At 50.9% G+C, this 16407-nt stretch overlaps 1 protein-coding gene across 1 annotated transcript; it reads left to right on the top strand.

Moving 5' to 3' along the window:
- Nucleotides 1-3202: 3202 nt before the first annotated feature.
- MRM1 (mitochondrial rRNA methyltransferase 1) lies at nucleotides 3203-9878 on the top strand (the record flags this gene model as incomplete). Its single annotated transcript, XM_080356823.1, has 5 exons — nucleotides 3203-3951; nucleotides 4384-4477; nucleotides 6233-6353; nucleotides 9587-9706; nucleotides 9829-9878. 5 exons carry the CDS (start codon nucleotides 3203-3205, stop codon nucleotides 9876-9878), a joined length of 1134 nt encoding a protein of 377 aa, XP_080212949.1.
- Nucleotides 9879-16407: the final 6529 nt, after the last annotated feature.

Genomic DNA, 16407 nt, shown 5'->3' with positions numbered 1-16407 from the left:
TTCATCAGGTTGATTACTGGTGGTAATGACGCATGTGATATTTTCTACACCTTTCATACTCCACTGCCCTAAGCCCAGTGTACAATCTCACCTCCCCAAACCCTCCTTTCCCATTCATATGAATCATGCCTGCCAGGTTTGAGGAGTATAAATGTGTGTGCTTGCTATTTCTTTCTTTCTAGGTAGGTAGGTAGATAGTTGGAGGAAAAGTACCTGTACTTTTGCAGGTTAGAATGATCATCTAAGTGGCATAGTTAGAGTAAGGGCGAGTTGTTTGGTATTTTTAATAAAAACTAAATGTGTGCTGTCTTGTGATCACCTCTATCCTTGGTATCATCTCCCAGCACTCTCGATGTTTTTGTACGTGATATTTGCATGCATTGACACTTTTCTGGAAATATTGATCAGTCTTAGAAAGATGTATGGTGCTGTTTAAATGCTGGTGCTGATGAGCTGGAAATGTTGAATGTTTGCTTATATGCAGAGGTACAAATTCAGAGAGAGAGAGAGAGTGAAATGAAGCATGCTGAAGCTGTCCAAAGCGAGAAGATATTAGTGGGGCGCTTGCCTACAAAGCAGCAGGTGAAAGGTCTGGTTGAGATCTCGTCCTAGTTCTGCGCTGGTGTAGCCCTGTTGTTTTGCTCTGGGTTTATTGTAACTGGAGGGAGAAGCAGATCGGCCTCGAAGCTGGGACACGCAGAGCTGGGCAGCGCTGGGGTGTCTCCAGACCCCTGTGGCACAGCAGGAACACGTCCCTGTGCCGTCCGGTTCACCGCAGGGCTGCGTGGCTGCCCACAAATGCGTTGCCTTGACATTGCAGACCCGCTCCTGCTGCGCGCTGGACTTCCCGTGGTGATTTGAAGGCGGAATAGTTGGTTTCGGTGGAGTGGGTACGGTCGGTTGATCGGAGTGGAGGATTAGGAGCCGGAGAAGCTTGGGTTGGATGGTTTTGCTTGCACCAGTACAGCTCTGTGGGAGTTCACCTGTGTTACACCACCATAAGGGAGACCAGAATTGGGCCACTACGTTATGAGCTTCAACTCCCTGTATAGCCTTGGGCAAGTCACTTTACCTCTCTGCCTCAGTTTCCCCATCTGTAAAATGGGGATAATAATACTTACCTACCTCACAGGGGTGTTGTGAGGACTCACAAATGTTTTGTAAAGCACTTTGAATATGAGAAGCGCTATGTAAGTGCTGAGTGTTGATATGAAGTATTATTATGAATTGAATCTCGTGGTACGTAGAATTCCTTGTGCCAAAGGTGAGTAACTGTAGAAGGATACAAGGAGAAAACTGGTAAAACATTCCTTTGTAATGACAAAACAAAGCAATTTGCCCCTTTTTTCATTCTTCATGAATAGATGCTCATGATGTGTTCTGTCCATTTCTCATCTGCCACCAGTTTTTACTGGCGAGTACCCATGGTCTCGTCCCTGGATTTGGCCTTTTAAATGACTGAGAGTGAAATTCGTAGGGTCGCTTTTGCGGGAGATTGTTGAAGTTCAGCAGATGCGCTGTGCAGTGTTTGCCGTTTTAGGAGAAGATGGTTGAACTGGGAAGCCAAAAAAGAGAAAAGTTGAGAAATTAGGAACTTCTGAGCAGCAAACGAACGAGGCATTTGGGTAGCACCGGTGAAACACCTGAACTGGTGGCTGCAACCGTGTTGGATGTTAAGCCGATGTTGAAATGCATGGCCAAGGAGGGACCTGGCTTATCTTTCTGCTCTGTGGAAGGAGGATTCACAGGGAATTGCTCAAGATGTAGGGCCTTGAAAAAGAGTATTTGCTCCCTTGCAGATACAACCCGGCTGACCTGCAGCCCTGGAAGTTGGGTTTATTTTCCTCCCCAAGAACATTTGTAACATTTGCTAGTCTATAAACTAACTTCGAAATGATATCCGGTATATTTTTCCATTTCAAATGTGTGTTTTTAGGGGATAGTTCCTGCTGCCCGTTGCCTTCCCACATGAAGCGCGGCCTCCGGAGGGGTTTGTTGGGGTAGTTTGGTCGCTCTGCCCCTCGAGCCATCGTCCCGGGATGAGATGGGGTTGGCAGCACAACTCTGAGGCGTTTTAAAACTCTGTAATTTATCAGTAGGATCCTAATTGTGAACTGTAAAATAAAGAATAAAAAGAGAGGCACACTGTGGTTCTTCTGTTGTGTATATTGTGGGGTTTGTGTTACAACATAACATCCTTTTTACCGTTCACAGCCGAACCTTTGTGAAGAGTTCAAACAGAAACGCGTGGGTTTGGTTCTTCATGAGAAAAGCTGTAATTGCTTTCTAGAGCAGAAGAGCATCCAGTTGTCTCAGGGATAACCGTTGAAGCCTGGGCTTGCCTGTCCTCCTTCAGAGGGGTTCACTGAAACCCCCAGGTAGGCTGGGTTTAACTAAACTGAGCAAGGGATGAGCCAGACTTGGGTATCAATTGCATTTGGTCTCTCGTGCTTGCGTCTAAGCAAGACCAAGTATCATCGTTGTTAAATGAAGGCATTCAGTCCCCCTTCAGCTTGTCCAAACGCAGAGGCGCGTTCCTAAGCTCAGCTTTGCTGTCAAAATACAAAGTTTTTGCAAAGAACTAATGAATAGCTGAGCTGGCTGCCATTGCTGGATTTGGGGCAGATATTTTGCACACCTTGTAAACAGGTAGAGGGCATTTGTAGCATTAAAACCATGGGGTTTGGTGGTTTTTTTGGTCCTATAGATTACATATTGTCAGTTATGTTATGTGTGTGTTGGAGGTATGGCAGTTTTATTAGCAGATTATGTGATCTCAGGGTACTGGTCTCACCTCGCATTTTTGGGGGGAGGAGCTGTGAGCAGGAAATACGTGATTTTATTTGATTGTATTTGGTCTTTACACCTGCAAAACCAACTTCGTTGTAGTTTCGAGGCCCCGCGTACCCTGCCGGTGCTCCAGTGGCGCTGTGCCCGGCCGCGCCCCCGCCCGCCGCCAGGCGGCGCTGCCCCCGGGGCGGGGCGGGGCATCCCCCCGCTCCTTGGTGCGGCCCGGAAGCGGCGGGCGGAAGGGGCGGGGCGGCGGCACCCACGCGTGTCCCCTACCCCGTGCCTCTCCACGTGTCCGCGCTCCCGGTTCTGCGGGTTGTCTCTGGGACTGGGCTCGCTGTTTTCCCCTCACCCTGCCCGTGGCGGTGCCAGCGCCGCCCTGTCCCCGCGTGGAAAGGCCTTTGGGGCACCCATGGAGCCGGCGCTCCGGGCCGCTGTCCGTAGGACCGTGGGGCTGTCACCCGTGTTACCGCGCTGCTGGCGGGGGCTGAGGTTCCGCTCCACGCGGGAGGAGCGGCCCCCGCCCTTCGCAGCCGCGGGTGGGGATGTGGAAGGGCCGCCCCGCGGCGGGGATGGCGGCCGGTTGTCCCCACCGGCCCTCCCGGGGGGTTCTCGGCTGCACGTGTCCCGTGGGGACCCGGCCCCGCAGAGCCGGCCCTTCCCCTGGCACAGCCAGCCCGGGAGCCCACGGGCGAGCGGCGGCTCGAAGCGGCTGGAGCGAAAACCTCCACCCGTGGGCAGGCCCGAGGGCTCGGAGCTGCTGTTCGGGGTGGCGCCGTGCGCGCTGGCGCTGACCCGGGCGCGCAGGGGCCTGTTCCGCCTGCTCCTCCAGCCCAGCAGCGGCGCCCGGCGCCCCGTGACCGCCGAGCTCGCCCTGCAGGCCGCGGCGCGGGGGGTCCCGGTGCAGCGGGTGCGCAGGAGGGAGCTGGACGCCCTGTGCAGGGGTCGCGTCCACCAGGGAGTGTGTTTGGAGGCCACCCCTCTGCGCTTCAAGAGTCTGGAGGAGGCGGAAGAGCCCGAGGTGGGGGATGAAGAGAAGCCGAAGCCGCGGCTGGTTTGGCTGGTGCTGGAGCAGATCCAGGACCCCATGAACCTGGGGGCTCTGCTGCGCTCTGCCTACTTCTTGGGGGTGGACAGAGTGGTGACCAGCCAGAGGAACAGGTACGGGGCTGCGCCTCCAGCTTTTCTCTTGCTGCCTCCCAAGTTGGTTTCCAGGCTGCGTTGCTCAGCTGCTTTAGAGGGCTTGCTGGTGCTGAGCTCAGCTCGCTGCTGCTTGGCGTTCAGTCTGCAGGGAGGCCATGGAACGTGATGTTCCAGGCTGGCAAGGAATCTCCCTGGGTCCCTTTTGTTTTAGCCCACTTCATGTTTTAGTTGCCCATTTGTGCACAAAACTGCTCTAGCCTCTTTCCTGCGCTAATTTCTGAGCCCTCCTATTCTCCATAGGATAACAATACACACAGTGAGCGAGATCTTCAGTGGACTAATTGGCTTTGGGTGGTACCAGCAAGAGAAGAAAATACAGCAACAGGAATTCTCCTGGATTTCCTTTTTTGCTCTCATATGGCACTTTTCCTTTCTTTTTTATCCTTGCAGCTGCCCCTTGACACCGACAGTGAGCAAAGCCAGCTCTGGAGTTATGGAAGTCTTCGATGTCTACAGCACAGATGATCTCCGCAGCTTTTTGAAGGTACAATGATCAATGTTTTTTGTTTCCTTTTCCTTTCAAGAAACCTCAAATATTGCACGTATTGACCAACAGCGGGGAGGTACAGGAAAAGGACTCTGGTACTTGCAGTGCCCTGTGCTCCTGCTCTGCATTCCCGTTTGCTGCCGGTGGTCTGTGCTGTGGGACCAGCTCTGACAGGTGCGCACCCCCCGTCCCCTTCCATCGCGTGAGGTGACAGGGCTGAGCTGGGGGTCTTTTTTTCTGGAAGACAGCGATAGCAGGATAACGCTGCGTGTGTATCTGAGCTCGGTAAGACGGGGTCTGTCACCCTTTCTGTCCATGAGGATGGGGTCCATCTCCCTTTCTCCCCATGGGGCTGGCGCTGCCTGCAGCAGATCTCGCCCAGCGCGGGGCCGAGGCAGCATCCCGGGGCGCAGGCACACGATGGCAGCATTGGGCAGCCTTTGGAGCAGGGGGGAGCAGAGACAGCAGGGCTGGTGCCAGCTGCTGAGAATCCTTTCATGCTCTACCTATGAGACAGGGCTCTTTGCAGAATGTGCTGCAAAAGGAAAAATAGGAATCCGCATGGAAAAACATGATTTAAACTGAAACCCAGGGATGTTGCTTTGAATTGACGGTGCGTCCATCACCTGAGTAGCAGCGTGTTACCACACTGGCTCCTCGTGGAGGTTCCCTGTGCCCGAGGAGCAGAGCTGCAGGTCTCCTCTGCCTCCCCTATTCGTGTGGGGTCCCCCAGACCCAGGGAGCAGTGGGGTGGGAGGGCAGGGGCTGCAGATCCGCAGGAGAACGGGGGTAGCTGGGGTCACTGTGTGTCTGTGTCCCTTTGAGGACAATCATCGTGGTCTGGTGTGAGCACAAGGAGGCTGAGCAGAGGTAAACCTGGGCTCTTGGTCCTGGAAAACCCTTGTCCAGCTGTACAGTCGGTCCGCTAGCTGGAGCTCTAGGTGATGGTGAAATGAAAGGTAGATAAAAGACATTGATATTTAATTGAAACAGCTGGAAGAATCACTTTGTTACTCTAAAGCTTGAATTATTAACATTTTGAGCCATTGCAGCAGTTCATTTAATTGGACCCGGATTCGCAGGCCTAACCCTTTGCATTGCGTGGCTGGTGTAAATTTGATATAAGGTAGTATAGAAAGTGGCAGTTTCACAGGGAATAAGGCTGGCAAGAAGCAGCAGTTCTTTTATTGTTAAAATGGATTTCCAAGAGAAATAATGAAGGCTCTTTTTACCAGGGTGTGGGCGGGAAGGCTGGTTCTCTGTGCGTTGAGTGCCCGGCCTTTTGTACGAGCCGAATTTTGGCATCTGGGTTGGAAAACATGCACTTGTGTTGGAAAACATTACTGGGGGTTCTGATGGCTGAGCCTGCACTTGAGGACTTGCACTGCCCTGCTCTGCGGATTAGCCTTATGCTAATTCGTTTAACACTACTTGTTTTGTGTGCTTTCCTGGCAAAAACCCTCCTAGAACTGTTGCATGGGGGAAAACAAACGAAACCTCAGCTTTTCAGTTGCTGTTTGTTCGCTTGCTGAACTGGAATAAACACCAGAAGGAAAATTAGTGGTTATTTTTCATAAGTCAAGGTTTGTGTGCTGGTGTGGTGGTAAAAATTCAAGGGATGCTACAAAAACCTGGGAAACCAGTCAGCTGAACTGAAAACATTCAAACAAAAAGTTTGCATGTGTGACTTATTTTCTTTTTAATCTTGAAAAGCAGGCATTTTTTTAACATTTCTTTCCTTTCTCTTTCTAGGCTAAAAGTGCAGAAGGCTGGGAAGTCATTGGAACAGTGAGCAAGCCTGAGGATGTGGAAAATGTTCCTGTCATCAGCTGCTTGGAATTCCAGTGGAATAAACCCGTTATTCTAGTAATAGGTATTTCAAGTGACAGAGCGTGGGGCTCGGTGGAAGTGCGTGTGTGAGGGAATGATCAGGGTGATGTTGCGCTCCAGAGCTGATCGCAGGGCTGTAACGTTACATCTCGCTTTGGTCTGGACAAGAAAAGCTGAGCAAGAAGTGCCAGGATGATCTGGCTGCAGGTGAAATGGGGACCCAGAAGAAGAGGGGGGCTGAGGAGCCTCCTCGTAGGAGCTGCAGGAACAAGCCGGTCTGTGCAAATGAACGGGGCGTTCAGGAGCTGTGGATCTTAATGAGAGTTTGTAGGGGCAGGACAGGCTCAGCACAGTGTGTTGGTTTGAGTTTAATCCCATCTTAGAGCCCTGAACCTGGTTTTTCTGTGTTGGCGAACCACAAACCTGCATGAGAGACCCAGGAGGTGCATGTTTGCTCTTGCTTTGCTCCATCATCTTTCCTCTTAAAAAAGAAAACCAGGACTGCATCTCTGTGCGCAGTTTGAGCAGCGGGCGCCGCTTTCCTGAGCACCCAAACTGGGCGATTCCTCCTGCTTCTCCCCTCTCTTTGCGTAGAGGATGCATGTGAAGGATGCTGTCATTTGTAGGCAGAGTTTGGGGTTGTGCAGCCTCCCAGAAGGTGAAGAGAAGGGGAATAATGGCCTCGTGGCAGCTAGAGAAGGAAATTCAGCCCCCCTGTGTGACCGTGCCTCAGCCCCCGCTTTGTGTCACCTGCCACAAGAGCTGGTTTGAGCATTTACACTTGGAAGTAGCGTCGTGCTGGCCGTGAGCCATCAAGGGGCTGTAATCCTGCCCCTTGCTGCGGTTTCCTTGGCTCAGAAGACATTCCTTTAATTAAAATGTTTATTGAACTCCTAGAAATACTGACAAGACAACGCCGCAAATCTGGCATCTCTACAAGATGTGTGGAGCTATATCATAGAGGGAGCAGGGAGGCTGGCAGTGCTGCTGATGGACCACAAAGAAATGCATCCCAGAAACGACAACAGCACCAGGAGGAAGGAAGGGGGTGAAAGTGGCAGTGGTGTCGTTACCTTGAATTATGAGAGATTTCTCCAGGAAAAAGTCCAAATATCCTTTTGTCAAGGGAGATTGGAGGCAGATTGGTAGATGCATGAGGAGAGCTCCCAGACCTTGCAGCAGTAATCATTTCAACTCTCTGCTGAGCACTAACTCTTCGCTGAAAAGAAAATTGAACATTACAGTCGTCTGATGCTGGGGTTGTTTGAAGAAATGTCCTACATCTGAATATGGAGCGTACCTGTGCTGCAAACAGAGAGCAGCAGAAATAATTTAGCATGGTAGTGAGCTTCCTGGCATTGCAGAGATTGTCTTGTAACTTGAACACTTGCAGATGTGAATTCCCCCTCCTGACATCCTCGCCGGCTTGGCAGAGTGATTTGGAGAGTCCAGCGTCACGTCTGTGCTGGGCTGGTTGCCGAAGGTGACGGGCAGGCTGGACCTGTGTGAACAGGAACGGATGGGGAGCGCTTAGATGTCTGAGCAAGAGGAGTTTCTGGGTAATTTGTTCTTCTTACACCCCCAAGTTTTAGCTCAGGGTTTAAGAAATGGTTTTGTCGAGATGCTCATCGTGCATATTTCTCTTCTGCCTGGACTTGAGCTCCCCGTGCTGGGAACTGCAGTTATAGTGATGCTAATTGTAAACAGGGCAGGAAGCTTGTTATATCGTTTCAGACAAGCTCTGATTCTGAATGTTGAGGCCTGTCGGTGAGGGACAAAGCTGAGAGATGGAAGTCAAAGAAGTGGGAGGCGTTTTGTTCACCAGTATAAACTCGGATTTAATCTCATTCAGTCAATACTCCCTCCCTTGTGTCACTCTGTGCAAGTCTTTTTGCCCTGAATTTATGGTTCCTAATTATTTTAAGCAGCCAGTGCCATAAAAAGCTTTGTAAAAGCTGGAAGCAGAATTGCTGCCTTTATTAGGAATCATAAGACCCTGTCAGGGCAGGGGGGGTTGCTCCAGGAGCCCTTGCACCTCTGGCAATAGCTGCTGTCCCAGTTGGAGAGTCCCGGGAGAACGTGGTTTGAGAGCAGACACGTCTCTGTACGTTGTAAAACTTTTCTGTGTTGAATCAGGAAAAATCAGGATAATTTCTGAAGGTTCCTTTACCCCAGCCAGAGGATGCTTTTGCCTTTATGGCTTATTCCGTGTGGGAAGGTGATGCAAGATACATTACCCAAAGCATTCTTTTCCTTACAGAGTGCATCTTGCTGGTTAGATCAGGCCAGAAAAGCATGAGCCCGTCTTTGACATGAGCGGGGTGTTCTTGCAGCCCTGTAGCTGTCTGTGTAGCTCTAAATAATGAATGTGGAAGAAATCTTTGGGGAGCCGAGCGGGCTGGGAGGTCCATGTTCTTCTGCATTTTCACTTGTCTGCGCGCAGGATTGTTTAAAGCCTCTCCCTTTCCATTTCCCTTTGTGACAGTGTGAGTCAAACAACTACTAATGACCTGGGATAGATTTCAACTCTGTTTCACCAGTGTATCAGCCCAAACATATCAGGGCTGTTGGATGGTTTAACAACTAATCAATTGAAGCCTCTGGTTAAACTGTCTGCATTCACAAGTTGCACCCAGCTGGTGGTACTGTGTGCTGAAAAGGCAGAACCCGTCACTATCGATAGGGACGTGGGATTTGCTGGATCTAAACCTGTGGCCCCTTGTCTGCTGTGTCCCCCCGGCAGCAGCGGCGTGCGGGGCTCAGCCTGCCCTGCTCTGCTCTGCGCTGTGCACGCAGGAGTGTTGCACAGGTGTTCCTCAAAACCACTCCAGATACTGGAGAACAGAGAGAATCACAGAGTCATTTTGGTTCGAAGAGCCCCCCAAGATCACTGAGTCCAAGCATAACCCACCTCTGGCACTGCCCCATGTCCCCAAGAACCTCCATCTGTCCAACCCTCCAGGGATGGTGACTCCACCACTGCCCTGGGCAGCCTGTTCCAATGCCCCACAGCCCTTCGGGAAAGAAATTGTTCCTAATATCCAATCTAAAAGGTGTGGGGAGGCTGGAGTGGGCCAGGAAGGAAAGGCAGGCAAGGTCCCTGTCTCATCGTTGATAGTTCTTGGCTGTTGCTGCGTGGGAGCTACTGAGGTTGCTGGTGAGCTCAGCGGCAAGGGTGTAGTTGTGACAGAGCATTGGCAAGAACTGTACTCGAGAGTGGGGAAAGGGACGTGGCAGCAGCTGCAGGACGGCCTGAGCGACGTCTTTGTTCTGCAGGTAGCGAAGGTGACGGGCTTTCCCTGGAGACGCAGCTCCTGTGCCATCGGATGCTGACCATCCCCCCCGGCAGAGCGCTGCACCCCGGCATCGAGTCGCTGAACGTCTCCGTTGCTACCGGTAAAAATGGTTCTGATGCACAAAGGCCAAATTTTGGTATTTAAAAATCAAACATCCAGACCTGCAGAATAACTTTCTTGTGGTTTAGAAAAAGATCTTTCTTTGTTTTTACTTTCCTACAGGTATTCTCCTGCATTCCATCTGCAGCCAAAAGCTGAGGCACGGTGATTGAATGTGTTTTTCATTTGGTGGGAGAAGCTGCTCCCATGGTCCTGAGCTGCACCTTGGCTGACGCAGGATGCCACCAGAACCCTGGTTTGATGCTGAGGTTGGAGACCAGCCTGTGGTAGGTAACACCTCCCACCGGCCCCTCGGAGCAGCAGCCGCAAGGAAGGGACACCGAGCTGGGTTTTAAAAACAGCCACATCCTTCAGTTCTTGCAGTGAAATACCAGTGACTGCCGCGAGCTTTGTGCTTGTTGCACGGGGGACTCTGTGCATCACTCGTGCTGTGGAGAGAATTTGGGCTGGAAGTGAGAGGCGGATGGACGCAGCTGTTAGAGAACAGCTGTAGTGGGGGGAAGCGCAGCCCGGTGAAATAAAACCTCTGTGAAGATTGGTTGTAGGCTCCACTCAATCCTTTTTTGTGTCGTGTATAAATCCAGAGCGTGATTAGCGGAACAGAGCGCTGCCTTCGGGTGGGAAGGGGAATCAGCAGCTCGTTCTCTTCTGGCGAAGTTTCCTTTCCACGCTGGGCCTGATCCTCTCGGATGCTGAGCTGCCCCAGCACCACCGTCCCGCTGATGACACGGAGGAGGTGGCTTCATTTGCAAATATCCTGGTTGAAAACCAGGCTGGCTAAATTATTGAGAACCAAATGAATGTTATCACTTAGCCCCTAATTATTTTATTTAGCTACTGTGGCCCTTTGCATAGGATTCCTCATTAACACTTAATTTACAGTGCCCTTTAGGGATAATTTCAAACAATTCAGCTTAGTCTCCCCCCTCCCCCCTTTCCAAATGAACAAGTAAATCACTCGGAGTGACTAATTAGGACTTTGAGCTAAATGAAGTCTGTGGATGTGGAGGTTGTTCAGATGGGTCCCTAGGGCCCTGGTCGGTGGGTGCTGCGGGGCTGGGGACACCCCGGTGCCCCACTGGGGTCAGGGCCTGGAGCCCTGTGCCTGCCGTGGCCTCTATCCCTCTGCCCGAGACCTCTGCGGTGGCCGCGGTGCTGTCCCCAGGGCCACGGATGTCCCCGTGTCCTGCTGGGGGTCCCCACAAACCCCAAATTCCCCCTAAACAACAGCTGTAGCATGAGCCGGGCTCTACTGCCCCGCTCTGAAGGCAAATGCTGAATAACCGTGAACATGCATTGCTGGGGTGACGCTCTCGCACGGGGGTGCAGCTCTTGCATTTTGTGAGCTGCGTGTGTGTTTTAATGCTGAAATCAAAAGGCTCGGGGCTGGGGAGCCACGGGCCGCCCCCCCCGCCTGTGCTGCCCCAGCAGAGGGTGCCCGTGGCTCAGATTTGCTCCTTTTCAGAGAAACGTTTCAGCGCTTGGGGCTAACGGAGCCTTCCTTCCCAGCAGCAGGGACGAGGATAAAGCATTCCTTTATTATTGACCTATAGGTGAGTAGATATATTTTTCCGATTTCATACGAACTGTAGTTTCCCCCTTTTTTTTTTATCTTTATTTGAGCAGTACTTTAATAGAGGGGGTTTGCATGTGTTTGGAAAAGCCAGACGCCATCAGAGCGCACTGGCTCACCGAGGAGGAGGCAGGTGGGTAAGGATGGAGCAGCTACTTGACTTCTTGAAGGCTCCCACAAAACCTCGGTGCCCACGGCGGCTCCACCGATGGGGTGGGTGCGACGGACCGAAGTTCCCGCGGTGGTTGTCCCTCAGCCCCATGGCCAGCGTGGGTTTCCCACGGAGCACCTTGGTTTGGCCCTGGATCAGATGAGGCTTATGGGGAGCTGCGTGAGGCTTGGAGTTTAAGAGGCAGGAATCTGGGTGTGTGAGCGCGGCTGCGGCTCAGACGGCAGCACAGGCTCTTGTGAGCGCGGTGAGTCCCGCTCCGCAGGACTCTGCTGTTCGCATTCAGCCTCTTTCCCTCGGTGCGAAGTTTTGGCCCCGTGTTGTTTCACGTTGATCCCCCTCTGCCATCAACCGGCGAGATTTTGGGGGTACCTGTGGTTGATGAGTTTTCCCCCCAGTCTCATCCTGCTCCGGGCTGAGACCCCTGCACGCTCGCACCTTTGGAGATGGAGCTTTGTGCTGTGCGATTCGCCCCGATCTAATAAATGCGATCCATTAATTGGATCATTGCCTGCTTCTCCAGTTAATTTCCTGGATATTTTTAAATGTTAAAATGTAGTTTTTATAGTCTTTCATTATTTTTAGCCTTAAGCTTAACTATAATTGTCCCTGTAATGTAACTGTAAAGAACTGCCAGCTTTATATCATAAAGGAGGACATTAATTGTCATTTTTTGTGTACATCAGCAAGATCAAAACATGCTTCCTGATTACTTCTGTTTGTACATACAATCTCTTTGATATTTAGATATGAATAAAGTGTGTGTGTGTAATTTGAAAGTCAATGTTTCCCTCCCTGCTGCTTGTCATGGATTCATTTCAGAGGCTTATTTACCAAATTGATTTTAAAACTTAGTAATTGCCCTTCCAAACTGATTTCTCAATAATCAAAGTGTCTCTGTGCAGAGTGGCAAAATGTTTGTCCTCCTTGGTTCAGAAGCTGCACCTCGGCCTGTCCATCCTCAGACAAGGGCGGACACCAAGCTTTTCAACCCCAGGGAGAACCAGCGGCAAGAGGAGCTCAGCTCATACCCCAAATTTTGGGTTTGTGCACAGATTATCGACACAACCGGAAGAAATCCCGTTCCATCAAGCGCATCCCTGGGTCCCAATGAGGTTTCTTGAGGCCAGGAGAGTTTTGAGGCAGAAACAGCTGCTTTGTCTGTGCGAAGCTGGAGGTGGTCCCAGGGCTGAGGGAAGCGCTCACCCGTCCTCGCCGGCGACGGGGAATCCTCCATCGCATCGGTAAATGTAATCAACCTTGAGGTCTTGTTACTTCCACAGGTGCAATTAACATTACCATCTGCTAATCCGTGATTAACGATGTTTACAAATATGCTACAACATGTTAAAACGTGCAGCACTCGTTTTTTTCTTACGTTTTCTCGCTCCGCTCTCCCCATTCCGGCACGGGGGGGTCTCCCAGCAGAGGGCTCCCCGTACCCCACCATTCATTCACAGACATTTTGCTTTCATTATTTAAAAGTGCCGTTCAACTCCAAACCAGCTGTAGGAATGACAAGTTCACATCAGAAGGTCAGTGCTGCTAAACGGGATTTAATTGCACGGGGGTCGAGGTACAAACTGATGAATCTGAGTAATAAAACTTTGTGGGGAGCAACATATGGCACAGTTTCAAGTAAATTTTTATTGATCATCCCACGACTGATGTGTTAATGGGATGGCAGTCTTTGCTTTGGCTTTGATATTGATGTGGAGTTTTAATAATGTCACACAGGAATATTGCGGAGGGATTTATAATGTAAAAAAGAAAAAAAGGTGTTTTCTGTTAACAGCCTTTTTCTTCTTAACACAGAGAGGAATACATTATACCGCTACTGTATGTCCTCCAGATCTAGGTTACATGTAATTGCTTGGTAATTGGTAGAACCATGTAAAAGCCATGGTATTTGCCAGTAAACCTGCCTAAGTTACCATGAAATTGAAGTGTGATATTTATTCTCTACAAAACTTGCTGCCCAAGTGTCGCGTACGCCGGGGTCCGGTCACCGCAGGGCGTTTCTGCAGCGGCCGGGCCGCGTGTCGCCCCTGCAGAACTCGGCCCTTGCACCGGCCCCATCCCCACGGTTTGGAACGGGAGGGCCGGGGGCGGTTTCGCTTCAAGGGAAGATGCTTTAGCCTCAGCATTATTAAAGCTATTCCAAAGCCACATTCAAAAATATGGAGGTTTGGAGGTAGCTGAAGGAGTTCTCATGTTTTCAGTGGGACTGGCAATAGTAATTACGCTTAATGATGGTTTTTGAAGCCTTTGGATATGAATTATTTGTCCGTACGCTGGGGGTACACCCACTGCCCATGTGTATTTTATCTCCTTGTTAAGCAGGATGTGCAAAACTTGGCAATTCCTGTGATTTCACCATGATTTCAGAGGCCTCCAGCCCTGCGGATGTACGAGGGGTCTCTGCTGGTGATTTTCCCCTCTGGTAGAGCTTTTGCCCCCTCCCGTTAGCGCCGGGTGGGTTCAGCGCTGGCTCCTCGCTGCCGCCCGCATGGCTTTCCATGTGGGCAGAGGTAATTGCCTTGCTTATGATCGATAGTTTTATTCACTTTAAAAACGTAACAATACCCTTTGAATTGATGCAAAGTGAAACCTGCCAATTTTTTTTGGCTGCCCTGTTTTCGAACTGCAAACTCAGCAGTTTCCTGCGCCGGGGAAGCGGCAGCTCAGCTCTTTTCTCTGAAGATCCCAGCGTCGCATCCTGTGCATCCCACGGATCCAGCCCCGGCTCTGTGACTTCGCAGCCGCTGGCCGAGAGCTGGGAGGCTCTCAGATCAAAGCTTCCACACTTATGTAAATCATTAGTGACACTCCAATGTTTAATTAATCACGGGAGCAATCGCTGCCTGGTTCTCCTGCAGGAGGCAATGAATAGTAAAATGATGCTTTCCCTCCTCTCCCCTTTCCATTGCCCAAAACTGCGATTGCTTTTCCCCTCGCTGCCCCCTCACCTGCCATTGGGTGCTGGTGCTTTGGGAAACGTCCCCTTCCCAGCTGGGTGCTGGTGTGGACTGGGGTGGCGGGAGCTGGAGGTGACATGGGAGCGAGGGGGTCCCGGGGTGAGAATCATGGAATCACAGGATGGTTTGGATGGGAAGGGACCGTCAAAGCTCCCCCAGTGCCCCCCTGCCATGACAGGGACATCTGCACCAGCTCAGGGTGCTCAGAGCCCCGTCCAGCCTGGCCTGGGATGTCTCCAGGGATGGTTCATCCACCACCTCTCTGGGAACCTGGGCCAGGCTCTCACCACCCTCAGGGCCAACAATTTCTTCCTTGTGTCCAGCCTGAATCTCCCCTCTTCTAGTTTAAAACCATCACCCCTTGTCCTCTCATAGCAGACCCTTCTAAAAAGTCTGTCTCCATCTTCTCAGCCCCTTTTAAGTATGGAAAAGCCACACTAAGGTCTCCCCGGAGCTTCTCTCCTCCAGCTGAACACCCCAACTCTCTCATCTGTCCCCAGCAGAGCTGTTCCAGCCTCGGGTCATTCCTGTGGCTCCTCTGGCCCCTCTCCAGCAGCTCCATGTGTGTCCTGTGCGGAGGACCCAGAGCTGTGGGGGACGATGGAGCGATGCTGCGGGATGAAGGTTGTCCCACCAGTGCTGCAGCCAGGTGTCCTCGTGCACGCTTATAGCAAGGTATGGGATGGTATCACACATTAAACACGTGACAGCAGGATCATAGCAAGCAGAGTTACCCCTTTCCCATTTGGGATCATTGCTGGCACACAAGCTCCATCCCGCCAGCAGAATCTGGCAGTTTTGCAACCCTGGACCAAGCGGCAGGCACAGCCCCATCCCTGTCCACTGCGGATGGAGCAAATCAGTGCCGTAAACCCATCTCGAGTGGAGCCCGGGCAAACCCCCACTTCCCAGCAGTGCTGGTGGGGAATCGGTAAGTGGAAGAAGAGTTAAAAGCAAGGGGGACGCAAGAGCGATGTGCGAGGGGTCGCGTTAGCTGGCAGAATAAATGAGCTGGTGGTGTCTGGCGGCGCCTTCGCAGCTTTGCCAACCCTCATTAGCACCTTGCAGCAAAGCAGAGCTTATTCAAACTACCTCACAAGTCTTTTGCTGGAGATTGCATCTGTGCCTAATATGCATTTTTATATAAACAAGGGTACTAAATGGCCTTTCAGTTCCCCCTGTAATGTCTTTTTTAATGGAAGGTCCTGAATTAAGAACATATATATATGACTCTAAGAATTTTCTAAGTGATATTGAAAACCTATTGTAGAGTAGGATTTCTTCTTGCAAAATTATTTTAATGAGGTTCCAGTTTATTTTCTGGCTATATTTTACTTACTGAATCCTCCAGAGGGGCTTTTCAGAGGCAGCATCTCATTTTCAATGCAACTATTCTTAACATTAGGGAAAACTACCTTCTGAAATGCATGAAGGAAAAAAAATAAGGAACCAGAGGAAGATGTACGAGATAAGAATAAACCTGAAAAGCTTTGAGGTGGTTTATGGCTTCTCTTGAAAGAATAACAGTTCATGTATTTTTTGTTATGGTGTGGTTTAATGATGCTTGCAGAAAAAAGATAAGGTAGAAATGGAAATATAAAATTAAACCAGCAAAGTGAATGTGATTATTTTAGTTACTAGTATTACCTGGGGAAAATGCTCTCAGGGTTTTTTTATCTAGACTAAATATTTGCTTTTCTAAAAGAGAAGGCCCTCTACATCTCCCGGCACGAGAGCGGGAAGGGACATTTTGCTGTGGTTCCGCAGCGACGGGAGGATGGAGGCGTCTGCTCCAGCTGCCCCTGCCCTGGCACTGTCACAGCCCGACACCGTCACCTGGGGACGTGCTTTGCACCTGGCTGGTTTTGCCATGTGCTGCGTGTGACCGGGGCTTTGTGCCTCTTCTGGAGGATTTGGCTTCAACAGTACCTGGGCACAGCTAATCCCCAGGGTAGCATGGT

Source organism: Nesoenas mayeri (assembly GCF_963082525.1).
Source record: "Nesoenas mayeri genome assembly, chromosome: 20".
Lineage (NCBI taxonomy): Eukaryota > Metazoa > Chordata > Aves > Columbiformes > Columbidae > Nesoenas > Nesoenas mayeri.
Note: the sequence above shows the minus strand (reverse complement) of the source record. Positions and strands in the feature narration are given on the sequence as shown.